Here is a 15911-nt window from a genome sequence, read left to right on the forward strand (position 1 = left end):
GCCAGGAGTGTTGCTGATCCTATACCTGGAGGGGCCCAGGTCTCTCCCCAAGCAGGCCGGTGCTCACCTGATATGACAGGTGATCATGTATCTGAGGCCTATAAGTTTGAGATTCCCCCAAGGTGCGGTGGGTCTATACTCACTTGCTACCAGGTAGCTCCCCTAGTTCTCGAACACGTGTATGGCCCAGTTCTGCTCCTCATGTAAAAAGCAGAGCATGATCTCCCTATCTCTAGGAGGAGGCTGCAGATTGCAGATTTGTGGAGGCCCAAGGCCCCTTATTCCTACTCCCCACCCCCAGAGGTTATAGGGAATCTTCATTTCCTTCCACCCGTAGGGTTTCCGTTAGGACTTGTGTTTTCCTGACCACAGATCACACCTGAAGAGGCTTGGAAGATGCAAAATCATCACCTCCAAACAGCTGAGACACACATGACTTAGCTTTAACCGTGACTGCCCAGTGCCGGAGCACTGGACTCAGGTTTAACATGGGCAGCCCCCATGTCACCCTCCACATCAGCTTTCCTCCTACACTGACGGTCGGCCTGGAAGCCAATCATGTTTGACCTTGCACTCACACCCTGGAGGTTCTGAAGTATGCAACTTTCTAGTTACGTGCCACACTGTCTAGTTACTGTACACAAGCTTTTTGCTCAGGCCAAGTAAAGACCATAAGTTCAGGTGGGAACATGGTCTCAGTCATTCTGTCTTCTGACTTGCAGGCTAGGTGAATGGACCAGTGAAGTGCTACCTGGAGGTAAGGTCGTATCCAGACTCACATGCCCTGGACCAATGCAGCTAAGTGGATACATAAATTTAGCACCCAAGATACTATTTAGCCTGCCATGGTAGTCATTCAATGTTAGTCTCATTCCCTTCTCCAAATCTAGCTGGATTCCTGCAGGTGACTTGCATTTCCCTCTTGCCCCTACAGCTGGCTTCTCCTCTATGTCACTTCCTCAAACTAGCAAATGGGGAGCAGAGGCAGAGTAAAGGGGGGAAATTCATCACTTGACATTGCCTCTTGCTGGGGAGGAAGATGTTGAAACTCTTGGACTAATGGAGGTTTGGGAATTGTCTGAAGAGTAAATGATCTGTACTACCACCCATCCCTGCTGCTGCACTTGTCTCTGACACATTCTCAGCATTCACCTGTAACTAAAAGGCCAAAGGGAACTGGGATATTGAGGCCTGGTGCATGGTATTCAGAGGCTGGGCAAAGTGGTGATCCAGTTGACCAGGGCTCCTCATGCAGGAACCTGGTGGAAGAGAGAGATGGGCAGTAGGTCCCAGAGTTACACTTTGGAGCACACGTTCAAGAGGAAAATGATGACTGGCCCCCACGGTCCTGGGATGTGGGATGCAGGTGTGAGGACTGGGAGTGCTGGATGGGGTGTGGCCGAGGCACGGTCAGGGTGGCCCTGAGCCGTGCCCCACCCCAGGGATGCAGGAAGGATGCTCTGTGCGGGACCCCGAGCTTGGGCTCTGCCCACTTTCAGTGTCTGTTGCATGTCACACTGGCATCTTCAGCATGCCCACAGTTTGTTACCCCCCATTTGGAGAAGCTGCAGCGGAAGATAGTTTCCTCTGTGCCCTTGCAGGCGACGTCATCCATCCAGATCCTCCCAGTGCCTGTGGAGACAGGGAAACACAGCTTCTAAGCAGATACACAGGAGGGCAAGAAGGAGAAGAGAGAGCATGACTGTCTGCCCTTGACTTGGCTCTGCTGCACACTCAAATCTAGGGGCTTCCAGCTGCCCTCTCCACCTCCCCACAAGACCTCATACTTATTTTCTGGGATTAGTTTCTTGAGGGCAGAATCACAATAACTGATGGTGATGATGGTAGTAGCTATGAATATCGGCTATGTGTCAGGAGCCAGACAACCTCTCTTTTTTAGTGGAAGTGTTAGGACTGACTATTAAAGTCTTAAACTCTGTCATTCACTCTTGAAGTACATGGGTAAAATCCCTTTACAAAGAATGTCAAGAGAACATTTAAACCACTCCCCTGTTGTTTGGTTATAACACATGAACTAAATGGCTTGAACATATTTTTGTGATGTAGACATTTTCAGCCCCTGTTGTCAAGGGATTGCCATGCAGTGAATCCAGGGCTGGAGCAGGGAGGAGAGGCCCCTTCCACCACCTCCTTGGATGTTGTCTCTTCTCCAGAGCCTCTTCCTGGCCTGGATAGCTGTGGCTCTTACACAATAAGCCCTTTGAGGCAGAGAATGATTTTCAGATTAAACGTCTCCTGGAAGACACATCGGTTTGCAAATTACCCAGGAAAAGGCTGCAAGCTCCAGGGCTCTGTGGGATTAGTCACACCCAAAGCAAATAAAGACTAACAAATAAAGAACAGTTCCAAGGTGACCCAGCCCAAATGCATATATAGGATCTTGAAACTCTAGCTGGTGTTTCACCAGGGGTTCTGGCTCACGTCCAGTCATGGGAGGACCCATACAATGGGAACAGGGTCATCGAGGGAGGAGCAGTGCGTATCTGCAGTGACATCAACACTGCGGGGGATCATTCCCAGAGGAATTTGCCAGCAAACCCTCTCTGCTCCTCGCACCACCAGGCAGAGGCTAGAACTCCCGTCGGCTCTGGCTACCAATCATTGCTTGAGCTTTAGAACTGATAGCTGATTACTCAAGGTGCAGTCTGAGGACCAGTGCTGTCAACATCACCAGAGAGCTTGTTAGAAAAGCAGACACACAAAATCTTCCCTCAGCTTAATCTCTCCCAACTCTAGGTTCCCACACTGCCCCTAACCCCGCTCGAAGCAGCCCTGAGAAACATCGCCCATTATCTTTCCATACCATCTCCCAAAATTTTTGCTGCCCCAACACTTCAACACTATTTTATGTTATTTTTCTTATTAATGTAAGAAGACAGGAATGTCAAGCCTCTGAGCCCGAGCTAAGCCATCATATCCCCTGTGACCTGTACATATACATCCAGATGACCTGAAGTAACTGAAGAATCACAAAAGAAGTGAAAATGGTCCGTTCCTGCCTTAACTGATGATATTACCTTGTGAAATTCCTTCTCCTGGCTCACAAGCTCCCCCACTGAGCACCTTGTGACCCCTGCCGCTGCCCGCCAGAGAACAACCCCCTTTGACTGTAATTTTCCACTACCTACCCAAATCCTATAAAACGGCCCCACCCCATCTCCCTGTGCTGACTCTCTTTTTGGACTTAGCCTGCCTGCACCCAGGTGAAATAAACAGCCTTGTTGCGCGCGCGCGCGCACACACACACACACACACACACACACACACACACACACACACAGAAAAGCAGACTCTTGGCCAGGTGCCGTGGCTCACGCCTGTAATCCCAGCACTTTGGGAGGCTGAGGAGGACAGATTGTTGAGATCAGGAGTTCAAGACCAGCCTGGTCAACATGACAAAACCCCGTCTCTACTAAAAACACAAAAATTGGGTGGGCGTGGTGGCACGTGCCTGCAATCTCCGTTACGCAGGAGGCTGAGGCAGGAGAATCACTTGAACCTGTGAGGCGGAGGTTACAGCGAGCCGAGATCATGCCACTGTACTCCAGCTTGGGTGACAGAGCAAGACTCAGTTTCAAAGACAAAACAAACAAACAAACAAAAAACCAAATTATTGAGTCCTCTGTGTGCTCAGTACCATTCTGATGAACAGAAAGAAAGACAAAACAACAGACGCAAAGGATTTCTGCCTTATGGAGCTAACGTTCGAGCTTCTATGTGTTCATTTATTCATAGTAGGAAAAAGTTACACTGAATCCTACAGGCTTCCATCTGTACCTCACACATAGAAGGCAGGAGGGCTATTTAACAGGTATTTAAGAGAGGGAAACTGAGGCCCCAGAAAGATTGAGTGACATCTCTAAGTATGTAACTATTGAGGGGAAGAGGCCCTGATCTGGCCTCTTATGTTCGGCCAGTGCAGTCTTTTCTCCTCATACAGCCACAGTGCACAGCCCGTAACACTCAGCCAGAGGACTGCAAACCATGAGCCAGGTCTGGCCAATGCCTGCTTTTATAAATAAAGTTGTATTGGAACACAGCCCCACCCATTTGATTGCATATTGGCTAAGGTTGTTTTCCCACTCCAACTGCAGAACTGAGTAGCTGTGACAGAGACCACCTGGCCCACAAAGCTTAAAATATTTGCTATCCAGCACTTTATGGAAAATGTTGGCTGATCCTTGCACTAAAGCTATTTCCCAATATTTGAATCTTATCTTAGATAAAAGGACAAGAGGAGGTAATAATGCTATAATTAGAAGTGAACACTCCTAATTTTGTCTGCCTGTTCCCACCTACAAATCTATCTGATGTGCACCCATTCTTACCTCCTTTTCCATCTGTCTGTCTCCCTGGGAGATGCTCCCAGCTGCGCTAGGTCACACTCCCTTCCGCGGCCTCCCAGGCCTCCCTCCAGTCATCACCCTTCCACCTCTCCATTTGCATCACTCCAACACCTCCTGGACCAATTTAAAATTTAGAACATCTTCAAGGCCCTCCCATTTGGGTCTTTCCTTGGCTTCCCCCATGCAAACAGAAAATCTGATTACTATGCCCTGTCCAGGAGAAATTTTATGGTGCCAGACCCCTGGGAGAACTGTCAGAGCTTGGAGACACGGAGGACTCAGGTTTGGCAGGCACTGGAATTCCTTCCTTCCTTCTATTCTTCCTTCCTGGCTCCCTTCATTCTTCCTTCTTCCCTCCCTCTGTTCCTCCCTGCCTCCCTTCCTTCCTTCACTCCTCCCTCCCTTTCTTCCTACCTTCTCTCCCTCCTTCCTTTCTTCCCTTCCACATTTATCCAGCTCCTTTTATGCCCCAGGTAGTTTTGGGATTTGGAACTATAAAGGTGAAGCCCTCAAGATGTTTCCATATATCGCAGGGATCAGGAGAGTATAAGAAGTGCTGGGATAGAGAAAAATGTGATGGGAGCATAGAGGAGGGTTACTCCCATCTTGGGGGTGAGGGAGCATGGAAGGAGCCAGTGTGGAGAGGTATGGGTTGGGCAGGAGGCGGATGAAGATCCTTGGGTGCTGAGCTAGGGAAACCCAGCTTGATTCTGAGAGCGATAAAAATCCTTTGAGGACCCAGGCAGGGAGTGAGGTGACCAGGCACTCATTTTAGAAAGATCCCTAACAGTTTGAGACCAGCCTGGGCAATATAGCGAGACCCCATTTCTCCAAAATAATAAAATGAAATAATTAGCTTGGCGTAGTGGCATGCGCCCATGGTCCCAGCTACTCTGAAGGCTGAGGCAGGAGGATTGCTTGAGCCTGGGAGGTCGAGGCTGCAGCAAGCTATGACTGCACCACTGCACTCCAGAGGGTGCACTCCATGGGTGACAGAGGGAGACCTCATCTCTTAAAAAGAGAAAAAAAGAAAGAAAGATCCCCAGCATCCACAAGAAGGAAGGTCACAGGAGCTAGCCTGCAGGTGTGGTGGCCGTGAGGAGTGGCTCCTGGAGGATTACAGCCTCTACTGCCCCCATCTCCACCCCACACCTGTAGATAAGTGTGCACAATGGAGCCTGTGCGTGCTAACTGCTTGACATGCAGGAACTCCTTTAGCATTTATAGTAATTCTTCAACAGTGGAAGAACTGAAGCTTAGAGAGGGTACGGAATCTCGTCAAGGTCTCCAGCTACAAGTGGCAGATCCGGGATTCTGACGTGGGTGGTTTGATTCCAGGGCTGGGGCGCTAACCACTGCTCTACCTGCTAATCTCCTAAGGGGAGGACAGCAAGAATGACGAGGTGGGGACAGGTTCAAGGAACTCCAGAGGGGTGAATACTGGTGGGATCTGCAGGACTTTGGGACCAACCTGATGCGGGGAGAGGGAGTGGTGACAGGGAAGAGGTGGCCATGGTTCTGGCTGGGATGGGGTCTGACTGGTAGGATGGCTCTGGTGATGGTGATGAGTGATGCACAGGATCTGGTGGGAAGGAGATGTGTGCAATTGTGACAGCTGCTGTTGGAGGAGCCCATGGGGTTGTGCAGCTGTCAGGAAGGTCACTGGACACTCGGGTCTGGAGCTCCACTGAGCACTATGACAGAGGGAAGAGCTGGGGGTGACTGAAGCTCCAGGTGTGGAGGCAGCCTCCAGAGAGAGTGTGCAGAACCCAAGGACAGTGGAGGTGGGGCGTTGGGGGTGCTGGGGAGAGGAAACTGACAGGAGGGGCGTGAGAAGAAGGCTAGGAGGCAGAGTGAGAGACACCTGGGAGGCTCCTTCAGGCTCAACAGCGGACGAGCTGGGAGTGGGGTTGGGGCACCAGTGGGTAGGATGCTGGCAGGGTGGCTCTGCCTGCCGCCAGGAGTGACAGCCTTCCCTCCTCTCGGTCCCATGGCTACAACAGCATTAGAACCCTTGGCACTTGGTTTAGAATCCCCCTCTACACTACTCGTGCTGTGGCCAGGGCTGGGCTTGGTCAGCTCTGCCCCTCAGCCCTGTAGCTAGCCTAGTCCATGGCAGGTGCCTGGAAACTGCTTGTAGAGAGGAGGAGGAGAACATGGGTGGAGTCTGTGCTGGCAGAAAGCCTCAGTTATGCCAGCCCTCCCCTGCCCAGGCCCCTACGGCCCCCTGTATACCACTAGTGACACCTGGCCTTGCAATCAGCCAAGGTCTTGAATAGCACCTGAGACCCATTAGGGCACCGTGATAGGGAAATAATGGTGCAAAAAATAGGGCATTCGTGAAACCAAGTCCAGCTTCCCATCGACCAGTTTAAAGAATCAAGTGGCAAGCTTAGAGCTTCCCCACATGTGTCAGGAGGAACAGAGATCAGGGGAGTGAAAGAAGCCACAAAGTCTACAGGATCGCTGGCCTGGCACTCTAAGCCCACCCACTGCCTTTTCACCAACTGGCAGAGTCAGGCTAACATGACCTGTGATCTTCAAACTACCTATTCTGACTCCTTGAAAATAATTTACAATGTTTTTCCTCAAAAGGTTTTACTGTCACTTATTAGGAAGAAGCCTTCTTTGGAGTTCGAAATGGGAATTTGAGGACTGTTCCTATTCTACCCAACAACAGCGGTGGTTTTCCTTAGCCAAAACCAGCCGGAATCCAGCCCCCAGCCTTAGGTGGGAGAACAGTATTCTTTCCTGGTGGGCTGCCCTTCGTGGTACCAGACCCCTTTGAACTCGCCCAGCAAATTCTGGCCCTTAAGACTGCACTCCCTGACAGCTGGCTTGACAGATTTCACCAAGGGTCACTTTCAGTCAATTACCTATGAGATCTGTGGGATGAGATTTGGACAAAGAACTGCAGCAACCCCTGGTGGGGATGAAGAGAAAGGTGGCGGGAAGAATGCAAGCTTCCACCTCCAGTCTGGATATGACCTGGCTCTGAGTCCCCATCTGGAAGGGACATGCCACTTTCTCCCCTCACCCTGTGCCATGGGTCCCTGTAGCCATTTAGCACAGCGGGTTGGACAGCGATGACCTCAGGCAAGACAGCAGGTACGCCGGGCTCCGCTCTGTGGCGTGGGGAGCCCTGCCGTCAGCGGGCTGCCGTCCGCGGGTCACCAGGGCGCCTGGTAACTGGGTGTGAGAGGATCAGCCCCAATCCCTCCCCACACCCACCTGGTCTTCTCCACAGGTGAGCAGCAGCATCTTAAATCCCAGGGGGCCCAGGCTGGGAGACCCATCCCAGAGCCTGCAGGCCCTTTGGTTACAGACAGGACACCAAGACCCAGAGTGCAGAAGCGACAGGGCCAGGACACGCCGTTGAGGGACAGCTCACTACTGAATGAGTGTGGGGAGTACCAGGTATGTGCACGTGGGACCATTGTTTTAGTTGTGCGTCAACACAAGAGTCTCTGATTCTTTCCATCAGGAAACGAATGCAGGGTTCGAATCAGCCATCTAAGAGGGTCTGTGCCCCTTCCTCAGAGTCTGTTGTGCCATCTGTAGGAAGGTCAATGTGCTTAAGCATGTCAAAAGGAAAGCAACCAAAATGATGAAGGCTTTCCAAATCTTGTCATATGGGGACAAGATGAATACTGGGGATTTTCACCTGGAGAAGAAAAGACTCAGAGAGTGGTTCAAATACAGACTCCTAAGATACCTGCTTGAGTCTAAATTCTGGATCTGACATTTGCTAGCTGTGTGACCTTGGGCAAGTCACTCAACCTCTCTGTGTTTTTATTTCCTCATTTGAAAAACTGGGATGGCTGCGCACGGTGGCTCATGCCTGTAATCCCAGCACTTTGGGAGGCGAAGGTGGGTGGACTGCTTGAGCCCAAGAGTTTGAGACCAGTCTGGGCAACATAGTGAGACCTCATCTCTATTAAAAGTAAAAAGTTAGCTGGGGATGGTTGGTAGTCCCAGCTAGTCAGGAGGCTGAGGTAGGAGGATCGCTTGAGCCCGGGTGATCAAGGCTGCAGTGAGCCATGACTGCACCATTGCACTCCAAACTAGATCCTGTTCCCCTCCTCAAAAAAAGAAAGAAAAAAGAAAAACAGCAATGATACCTGTATACTTCATAGTGCTGTAAAGATGAAATGGGTGAATATTTGTTACATGTTGAGAACATAGCCTGGCACAGAGTGAGTATCATATCAGTGTTAATGATAAAAGCATAACAGAGCCATGAGAACAAGTTATAAAGGTCTGAGGAGCTAGCCAGGGGGAGAGAGACCACAGCAGCTGTGCCTGGGACACAGGACTGGGGAGGGCTGGTATGGGACACCACCAGGAGACCGGACTTAGACTCAGGGAAAGGAAGAATGTTCTAATCATCAGAACTGTCTGATGACCACCGGAGGTGGTTGCCTGGAGCAGAGCAGTGAGTTCTCATTGCAGCAAGCATTCGGGGAGAGGCTGGGGACCTTGCAGAATTGCAGTGGAAGGGACTCCGGCTTTGGAGGGGGGCCCAGTCCTAGGATGTGCAGGCCCTCTCCCATGTCCTTTACCCTCAGAGCGCCTTACCTTGCCCGAATCGAGCTGTGCGGTACACCTCCTCCACGCCGCGGAAGCCGAGCATGCGGCACACCACATCTCCGTCCTTCTTGTCCCAGCCGTCGTCACACACGGTGCCCCAGCGCCGGTCGTGGTACACTTCCACGCGGCCCTCGTGCGGGCCTGAACCGTTCACCAGACGGATCATCATCGGGGCCTCCACGCCACCTGCCAGAGCAGCCGACTGTCACTATCCAGCTCTGGACACACCAGGACCCGCCCCCAGGGGCCTTCTGTGACTCCTCATATCCCTGGGTAGGAGGAAGAGAGGGCTGGGGCCCCGCTATATCAAGACTTCAGCCCCCAAATCTCCCTGTGCCTCGCCTGCCCTTTGCCAGCCTTCTCTCCACCTAAAAAAAAAAATAGCTTTTTAACAGTACGGTGCTGATACAAAAACAGACACACAGACCAATGGAACAAAATAGCCCAGAAATAAAGCTACACACCTACAGCCATCTGATCTTTGACAAAGTTGAAAAAATAAGCAGTGGGGAAAGGACTCCCTATTTAATAAATGGCGCTGGGATAGTTGGCTAGCCGTATGCAGAAGAATAAAACTGGACCCTTACCTTTCACCTTATACAAAATTATGTAAGTCAAGATGGATTAAAGATTTAAATTTAAGACCTCAAACTGTAAGGATCCTAGAAGAAAACCTGGGAAACATTATTCTGGACATTGGCCTTGAAAAAGAATTTATGATTAAGTCCTCAAAAGCAAGTGCAACAAAAACCAAAATTGACAAGTGGACAAGTGGGACCTAATTAAACTAAAGAGCTTCTGTACAGGAGGAAAAAAAACCCAAAAAACTATCAACAAAGTGAACAGACAACCTACAGAATGGGAGAAAATACTATTTGCAAACTATGCATCCAACAAAGGTCTAATATCTGGAATCTATAAGGAACTTAATTCAACAAGCAAAAAACAAATAACCCCATCAGAAAATGGGCAAAGGAGGGGCCAGGCTTGGTGGCTTATACTTATAATCCCAGCGCGTTCGGAGACCAAGGCAGGAGGATCACCTGAGGCTAGGGCTTCAAGACCAGCCTCAGACTGGGCAGCATGGGGAAACCCTGTCTCTACAAAATAATAATAAATTAGCCAGGCACAGTGGCCCATGCCTGTGGTCCTAGCTCCTCGGGAGGCTGAGGTGGGAGGATCACTTAAGCCTGGGAGGTTAAGGCTGAGTGAGCCAGGTTTGTGCCACTGCACTCCAGCATGCATGACAAAGGAAGACCCTGTCTCAGAAAAAAAAAAAAAAAAAAAGTGGGCAGGAGACATGAACAGATATTTCTCAAAAGAAGATATACAAGCAGCCAACAAACATGAAAAAATGCTCATCATCACTAATCATCAGAGAAATGCAACTCAAAACGACGATGAGATACTGTCTCATACCAGTCAGAATGGCTATTATTAAAAAGTCAAAAAACAACAGATGCTGATGAGCCTGTGGAGAAAAGGGAATGCTTATACTGTTGGTAGGAATGTAAATTAGTTCAGCCACTGTGGAAAGCAATTTGGAGATTTCTCAAAGAACTTAGAACTATCATTTGACACAACAATCCCATTACTGGGTATACATCTGAAGGAAAATAAGTCATTCTACCAAAAAGACACATACACTCATAAGTTCATTGCAGAACTATTCACAATAGCAAAGACATGGAATCAAGCTAAATGCCCATCAGCAGTGGATTGAATAAAGAAAATGTGGTACATATACACCATAGAATACTATGCAGCCATAAAAAAGAACAAAATAATGTCCTATGCAGCAACATGGATGCAGCTGGAGGCTGTTATCCTAAATGAATTAACACAGGAACAGAACACCAATACCTCATATTCTCACTTTTAAGTGGGAGCTAAACACAGGGGTAGGGGCAGGAATTCAAGATGGGGGAGGGTAGAAGAGGGGTAAGGGTTGAAAAACTAACTACTGGGCACTATGCTCACTACCTGGGTGACAGGATCATCTATACTCCAAGCTTCAGGATCACGCAATATACCCAGGTAACAAACCTGCACAGGAACCCCCTGAATTCAAAATAAAAGTTGGAATAATAAACAATAAAATAAAATAGGCTTTTTTAAAGAGTAGTTTTAGGTTCACAGAAAAATTGATTGAAAGGTACAGAAAATTCCTGTATACACCACCCCTCCCCCTACACACAGCCTCCCCCAATATCAACATCCCCCGAGAGTGGTGCATTTGTTACACTCAATGAACCTACACTGATGCATCATCATCACCCAGAGTCCACAGTTTACATTTGGGTTCACTCGTGGTGCTGTGCATGTGATGGGTTTGGACAAATGTATAAAAACATGTATTCGCCATTACAATATCATACGGAATCTTTTCACTGCCCTAAAAGTCTCCTGTGCTCCACCTATTCAGTGGGACTATTCATGTCTCCCTCCTCCCTACCTCTGGCAACCACTGATCTTTTTACTGTCTCCATAGTTTTGCCTTTTCCAGAATGTCATAGTTGGAATCATACAGTATGCAGCGTTTTCAGATTGGCATCTTTCACTTAGTGATAAGTAAGTGAACCTTCATGGAAGGTTCCTTCATGTCTTTTCGTGGCTTGATAGCTCCTTTCTTTTTAGAACTGAATGATATTTCATTTTCTATGTGCACCATAGTTTACTCATCTATTTACCTACTGAAAAACATCTTGGTTGCTTCAAAGTTTTTGCCTGGATGAATAAAGCTGCTGTAAATATCCATGTGCAGGTTTTCATGTGTATGTCAGTTTCAGCTCATCTGGGTAAATATCAAGGAGTGTGATTACCAGATTTATCTCCACTGTTTGAGACCCGGTGACCAGCAGCCTTGCCTGCCAGGGAGGAGGGTGTAGGAGAAATAGGAAGCCAAGGATGGTTAAGGCTTTGTGGGCAGGTAGCCTTGCTGTGTCCCGGGAAATGTCTTAGCCCTGATTTGGTCGTTCATGTTCACTTTCCCACTAGGTTGTGAGTGTGAAAGTGCTTTAAGCCAGAGAGAGCCAGTTGTGAATTTTGGTTCTGCCACTTACTATCTGCAACTGTGAGACACATTGGTTCATCAAATCTGAGATGCCACCTGTTGTAACGGGCACCTCACTGTTTTATATGCCACTAAGAAGGAAAAAACTCTGGTGTAGGTGGCAAATTATGTCAAGTGCCGGATGCTTCCTGATTTCACAGATATGCAAATGTGTGTCACAGAATCAATGAAACATGGCAATAGATGTGAAGAGCTCAGAATAGCACCTGGCACATAGTAGGCCCTTTCAACCTGAATGACTTTAAGTTAGCCTCACAACCTCTCTAAGGGCATTTCCCCAACTTGCGACATGGGAACAACATCCACACTGCAGGACTGTCATGCAAACACAACGCAACAAAGTTAAAGGGCTCTGGGCACACTCCTGGCCCATGGAAGCATCAGCAATGCCGGTCTCTTCCCCCTTCTCTGAGGGCTGAGCCCCTGCCACATTGATCTCTAAACTCAGTGCTTAGCACACAGCCTGGCTGGAGGAAATGAAAAATCAAAGTTTGCAGAATGGAGTAGAAAGTCATTTCTGAGCATTACAATGCATTTGTTCTCCAAGGGGAAATGTTGGTGACTCAAAGAACACCAGAGCAACTGAAAGAAGCCTTTGGATCATCACAAAGCCAGGGTTTGGCTGGGAAGTCATGGTCTCAGGGCGATACACATGGTCAGTGCCAGAGCTGGGATCACAGCTTGGGTTTCCTGATGCGTCTTCCCATATCCTTTTCAGCATCCTGCCTGCCCCACTAGTCTTGGGGGCTGTTTCCCCTGCTGGCACCTAACCTGAGCGTCCTCACTTGATAAGATACTGGAGCGGTCAGTGGGTCTTTTCAAGATCATTAGGAACACTAGATTCCACAGCCAATCCAGACCTACTGAAAGAGAATCTTGGTGGCAACAGTGAGGGATCTATGTTTTTCCAAGTGTCCCAAATAATTCAGAGATAATTGGTTCGTGGGCTGTGGACTGGCATTTGGATTAGACGATCCATCAGCAAGGTTCCTTCTAGCTCCAACCCTCAGTAATCCAAGGTCAGAGAAGAAATCAAGGTCATCTCTTTTTAAAGCCAGAAACCACTGGTGTCATGTGGGTGGGGGTGGACATTGTACTGGAACCCAGTGACAAGTGGGTGACACAATGCAGGAAAATGCCTATGTGAACTACCAGAGAAAATAACAAACCTACTCAAGCCCTGCTACCAATAAACGCGGCACTCTTGGACTTTTGTTTTTCCTTTATCTTTTATTTGGCCAAGTGGGCTGGAAGGAGCGTCCTTTTAATGACTGTGATTTGGCAAAGACCTTCATAGGTCCTGAAGGAGATGGCAGAATTCACATCTGTGCCCCATGAGAAAGGAGAGAACTCAGAACTGGCCACATGCCTGGGCCAAGAAAACCCTAGAAAATTCTGCAGAGGCACCAAAGAAGCCACCAGGAAGCGACCCCAGTCCCAGGAAGGATGCTAAAGACTACAGCGAGAGCACCAGGGATGCCTCCTCTCGATATTGGATGTATTTGCTGTGGATCCTGCATCCCTGGCCAGGTGACCGTTCTCTCCATACAGACTGCAAATACAAACTCATGCAGGCTGTCCCCAAACAGGCTGAGGCTGCGCGAGAGAAGAGAGATCCTGGAGAAGAAAAACATGGAGAGGAGCTGGAATTCAGAGGCTGGGTCTGACACCAAGAAACTCCCTGGGAGCGGTAAGGACAGGCTAACCTGCAGCCAGCAGCACCAAGGGGGACCTGGCTGCTGCGTGGGGGCTTGGCCCTGGGTTGGCTGAGGCCAGGCTGTCAGCCCTGGTTTCTCACAGACTTGCCTCACCTCTGGCTGCACCAGGGGGCCTACAACAGAAGCCACAGCATGGAGTCAGCAAGTAGGGCAAGAAGTGGCAGGAGGATGCTGTGAGTCCCAGAGCAGGCCAGGCAGAGGTCATGTGTGGGGTCAAAAAAACAAGAAGAGGCTGGGTGTGACTAGGCAGCCAAGGCAGACGGTTGGAGACTCCCTGACTTAGCCTCTCTGTTCTGGCCAGCCTGAACTCACTTTGTGCACCTACTTGTTTAGCCAAGTAAGTGACTAAGAGTCTATTAGACAGCTATGGATATGCCCATGAACAGAGTCCCTGCCCTCATGGAGCCGACATTCTAGGGAGAGTCTGGCAATACAGCTAGTCAACAAAAACAGAACCATAATCATAGCCAAGCGGTGATAAGAGCATAGATGGGAACAGAAGCACAGGAAGGAAGTACAGAGTGAGGCAGGCACTATTGTGGGCAAATGAACAAAGGAGTGGAGAGTGACGGCAGGTGCCATCTTGGCCGAGTGGAGGAGGTAGGGAATGAGAGAGAGGGCAGGCACCATCTTGGCCGAATGGACAAGGAAGGAAATGAGAGCGAGGGCAGCCACCATCTTGGACAGGTGGACAAGGGAGGGACTGAGAGGGCAAGTACTATCTTGGACAAGTGAACAAGGAAGAGGGTGGAGAGTGAGGAGTGAGAGCAGGTGCCATTTTGGACAGGTAGAGAAGGAAGGCCTTGAATGGAGACCTGAATGAGCTGAGGAAGGACATGGACTCCCCCACCTCGGAAAACCCCTTTCTATACTCTGGCCTAAGCTTTCCTTGTCTTTTAGATCTCAGCTTAGATGCCTCTTCTCCTTTTCTGGTCCCCACACCCAACAGGGCCCCTGCTAGGTGCATGCTTATAGCTTTGTATCATAATTGCTACTGCTATTTACTTTCTTAGGACACTGTGAGCCTTCTGAGGATCACGTGACCTGGTACAGGGCCCAGTGCACTGAGATGCCCAGCCTGTGCAAAGGGAAGCTGTGCATGAATGGATTAATACATTAATACTCATTAATACAGACCCAGATGGGCAGGTGCTGTGTGGAGGGCATGGCTCCCCAGAGTCCAGGGTTTTGGTGGCAACCTGAATGCAGAATCCACCATCAGGGCCCCAAATCTTCAGCATCCTCTTTATTACATCACAACCCTTCTAATCACACACTTGCTGCCTTCTCTACTTGAGATGGCTCTGGATTCTGGACCTGGAGCTCAGGCTATTACAATGACTGTACATCTCAAGTGAGAGAATGGGGACATGGCTGTCAAATGATCATGGTGGTTGCAAGGGGAAGTCTGGAAAATGTCATTTGGATGCTGAAATACTGAAATTCCCAAGAGGTCTCAATGTATATAGAAGTGATAGAAGAATATTTGGAAACAAGACATCTTCAACAAATTGAAAACATATGATAACCATAATTATGGGATGCACAGCATCGATTTCAAGGATGCCTCTGGCCCATGGCCTATGCTTACCATGCACCAAGCAAAGTCATGGCCTGCAGGGCTCCTCATGGTCTCCTCAGTAGGGACCACATTGATCTCAGGAATTGAAAAGTGCCCTCAAGGGAGAAAAAGAACTAGAGAGCACCTGGGTGAGGCTGGACAAGGCACCACTCCACCCAGACCCCAGTGTCAGTTCATCAAGCACGGAGGCCTGCTCCTCACCACCTGTCCCCAGACCCCCAGACCCAGGGCTTCCCCCCATGGTGGAGGGCCGCCTGCCCACAGGGTCGACAGATGCTGCCTGCAGGGTCAACACAAATCTGAAAGCCACACCTTCTCCCCTGGACTCACCCAAATCAGAGGTCACATTTTGTTCTAGCTCCACTTCACAGAGCATGGCCCCAAGCTGTGGATTTTGCATCCTTTTCTCCCCACCCACAAAATCTCAACTCTGTGACCACCTCTCTGGGAAACCACAGGCTGGGGTTTGACTTGCTTATGATGTAGGCTGCCCTGATTCAGGAACTTGGAGTCTAAATTCAGAAACTCGTGTCTCTGGCCTCCTTTGTCCCTGAAGAGGTATAGGGGAGGCCGGCAGGCAG

The 15911-nt window shown here is 49.4% G+C and overlaps 1 protein-coding gene across 1 annotated transcript in view; it reads right to left on the minus strand.

Moving 5' to 3' along the window:
• Window positions 1–969: 969 nt before the first annotated feature.
• SCARA5 (scavenger receptor class A member 5) overlaps window positions 970–15911 on the minus strand; it is a 121448-nt gene continuing 106506 nt past the window's right edge. Inside the window, exons 8-9 of the mRNA XM_015145043.3 lie at window positions 8946–9143; window positions 970–1632 (exon numbers count right to left, since the gene is read on the minus strand). Coding sequence (XP_015000529.1) covers window positions 1496–1632; window positions 8946–9143 — 335 coding nt within the window. The 3' untranslated portion in view covers window positions 970–1495. The remainder of the gene's footprint in view (window positions 1633–8945; window positions 9144–15911) is intronic.

This window comes from Macaca mulatta, chromosome 8 (genome assembly GCF_049350105.2).
Source record: "Macaca mulatta isolate MMU2019108-1 chromosome 8, T2T-MMU8v2.0, whole genome shotgun sequence".
Lineage (NCBI taxonomy): Eukaryota > Metazoa > Chordata > Mammalia > Primates > Cercopithecidae > Macaca > Macaca mulatta.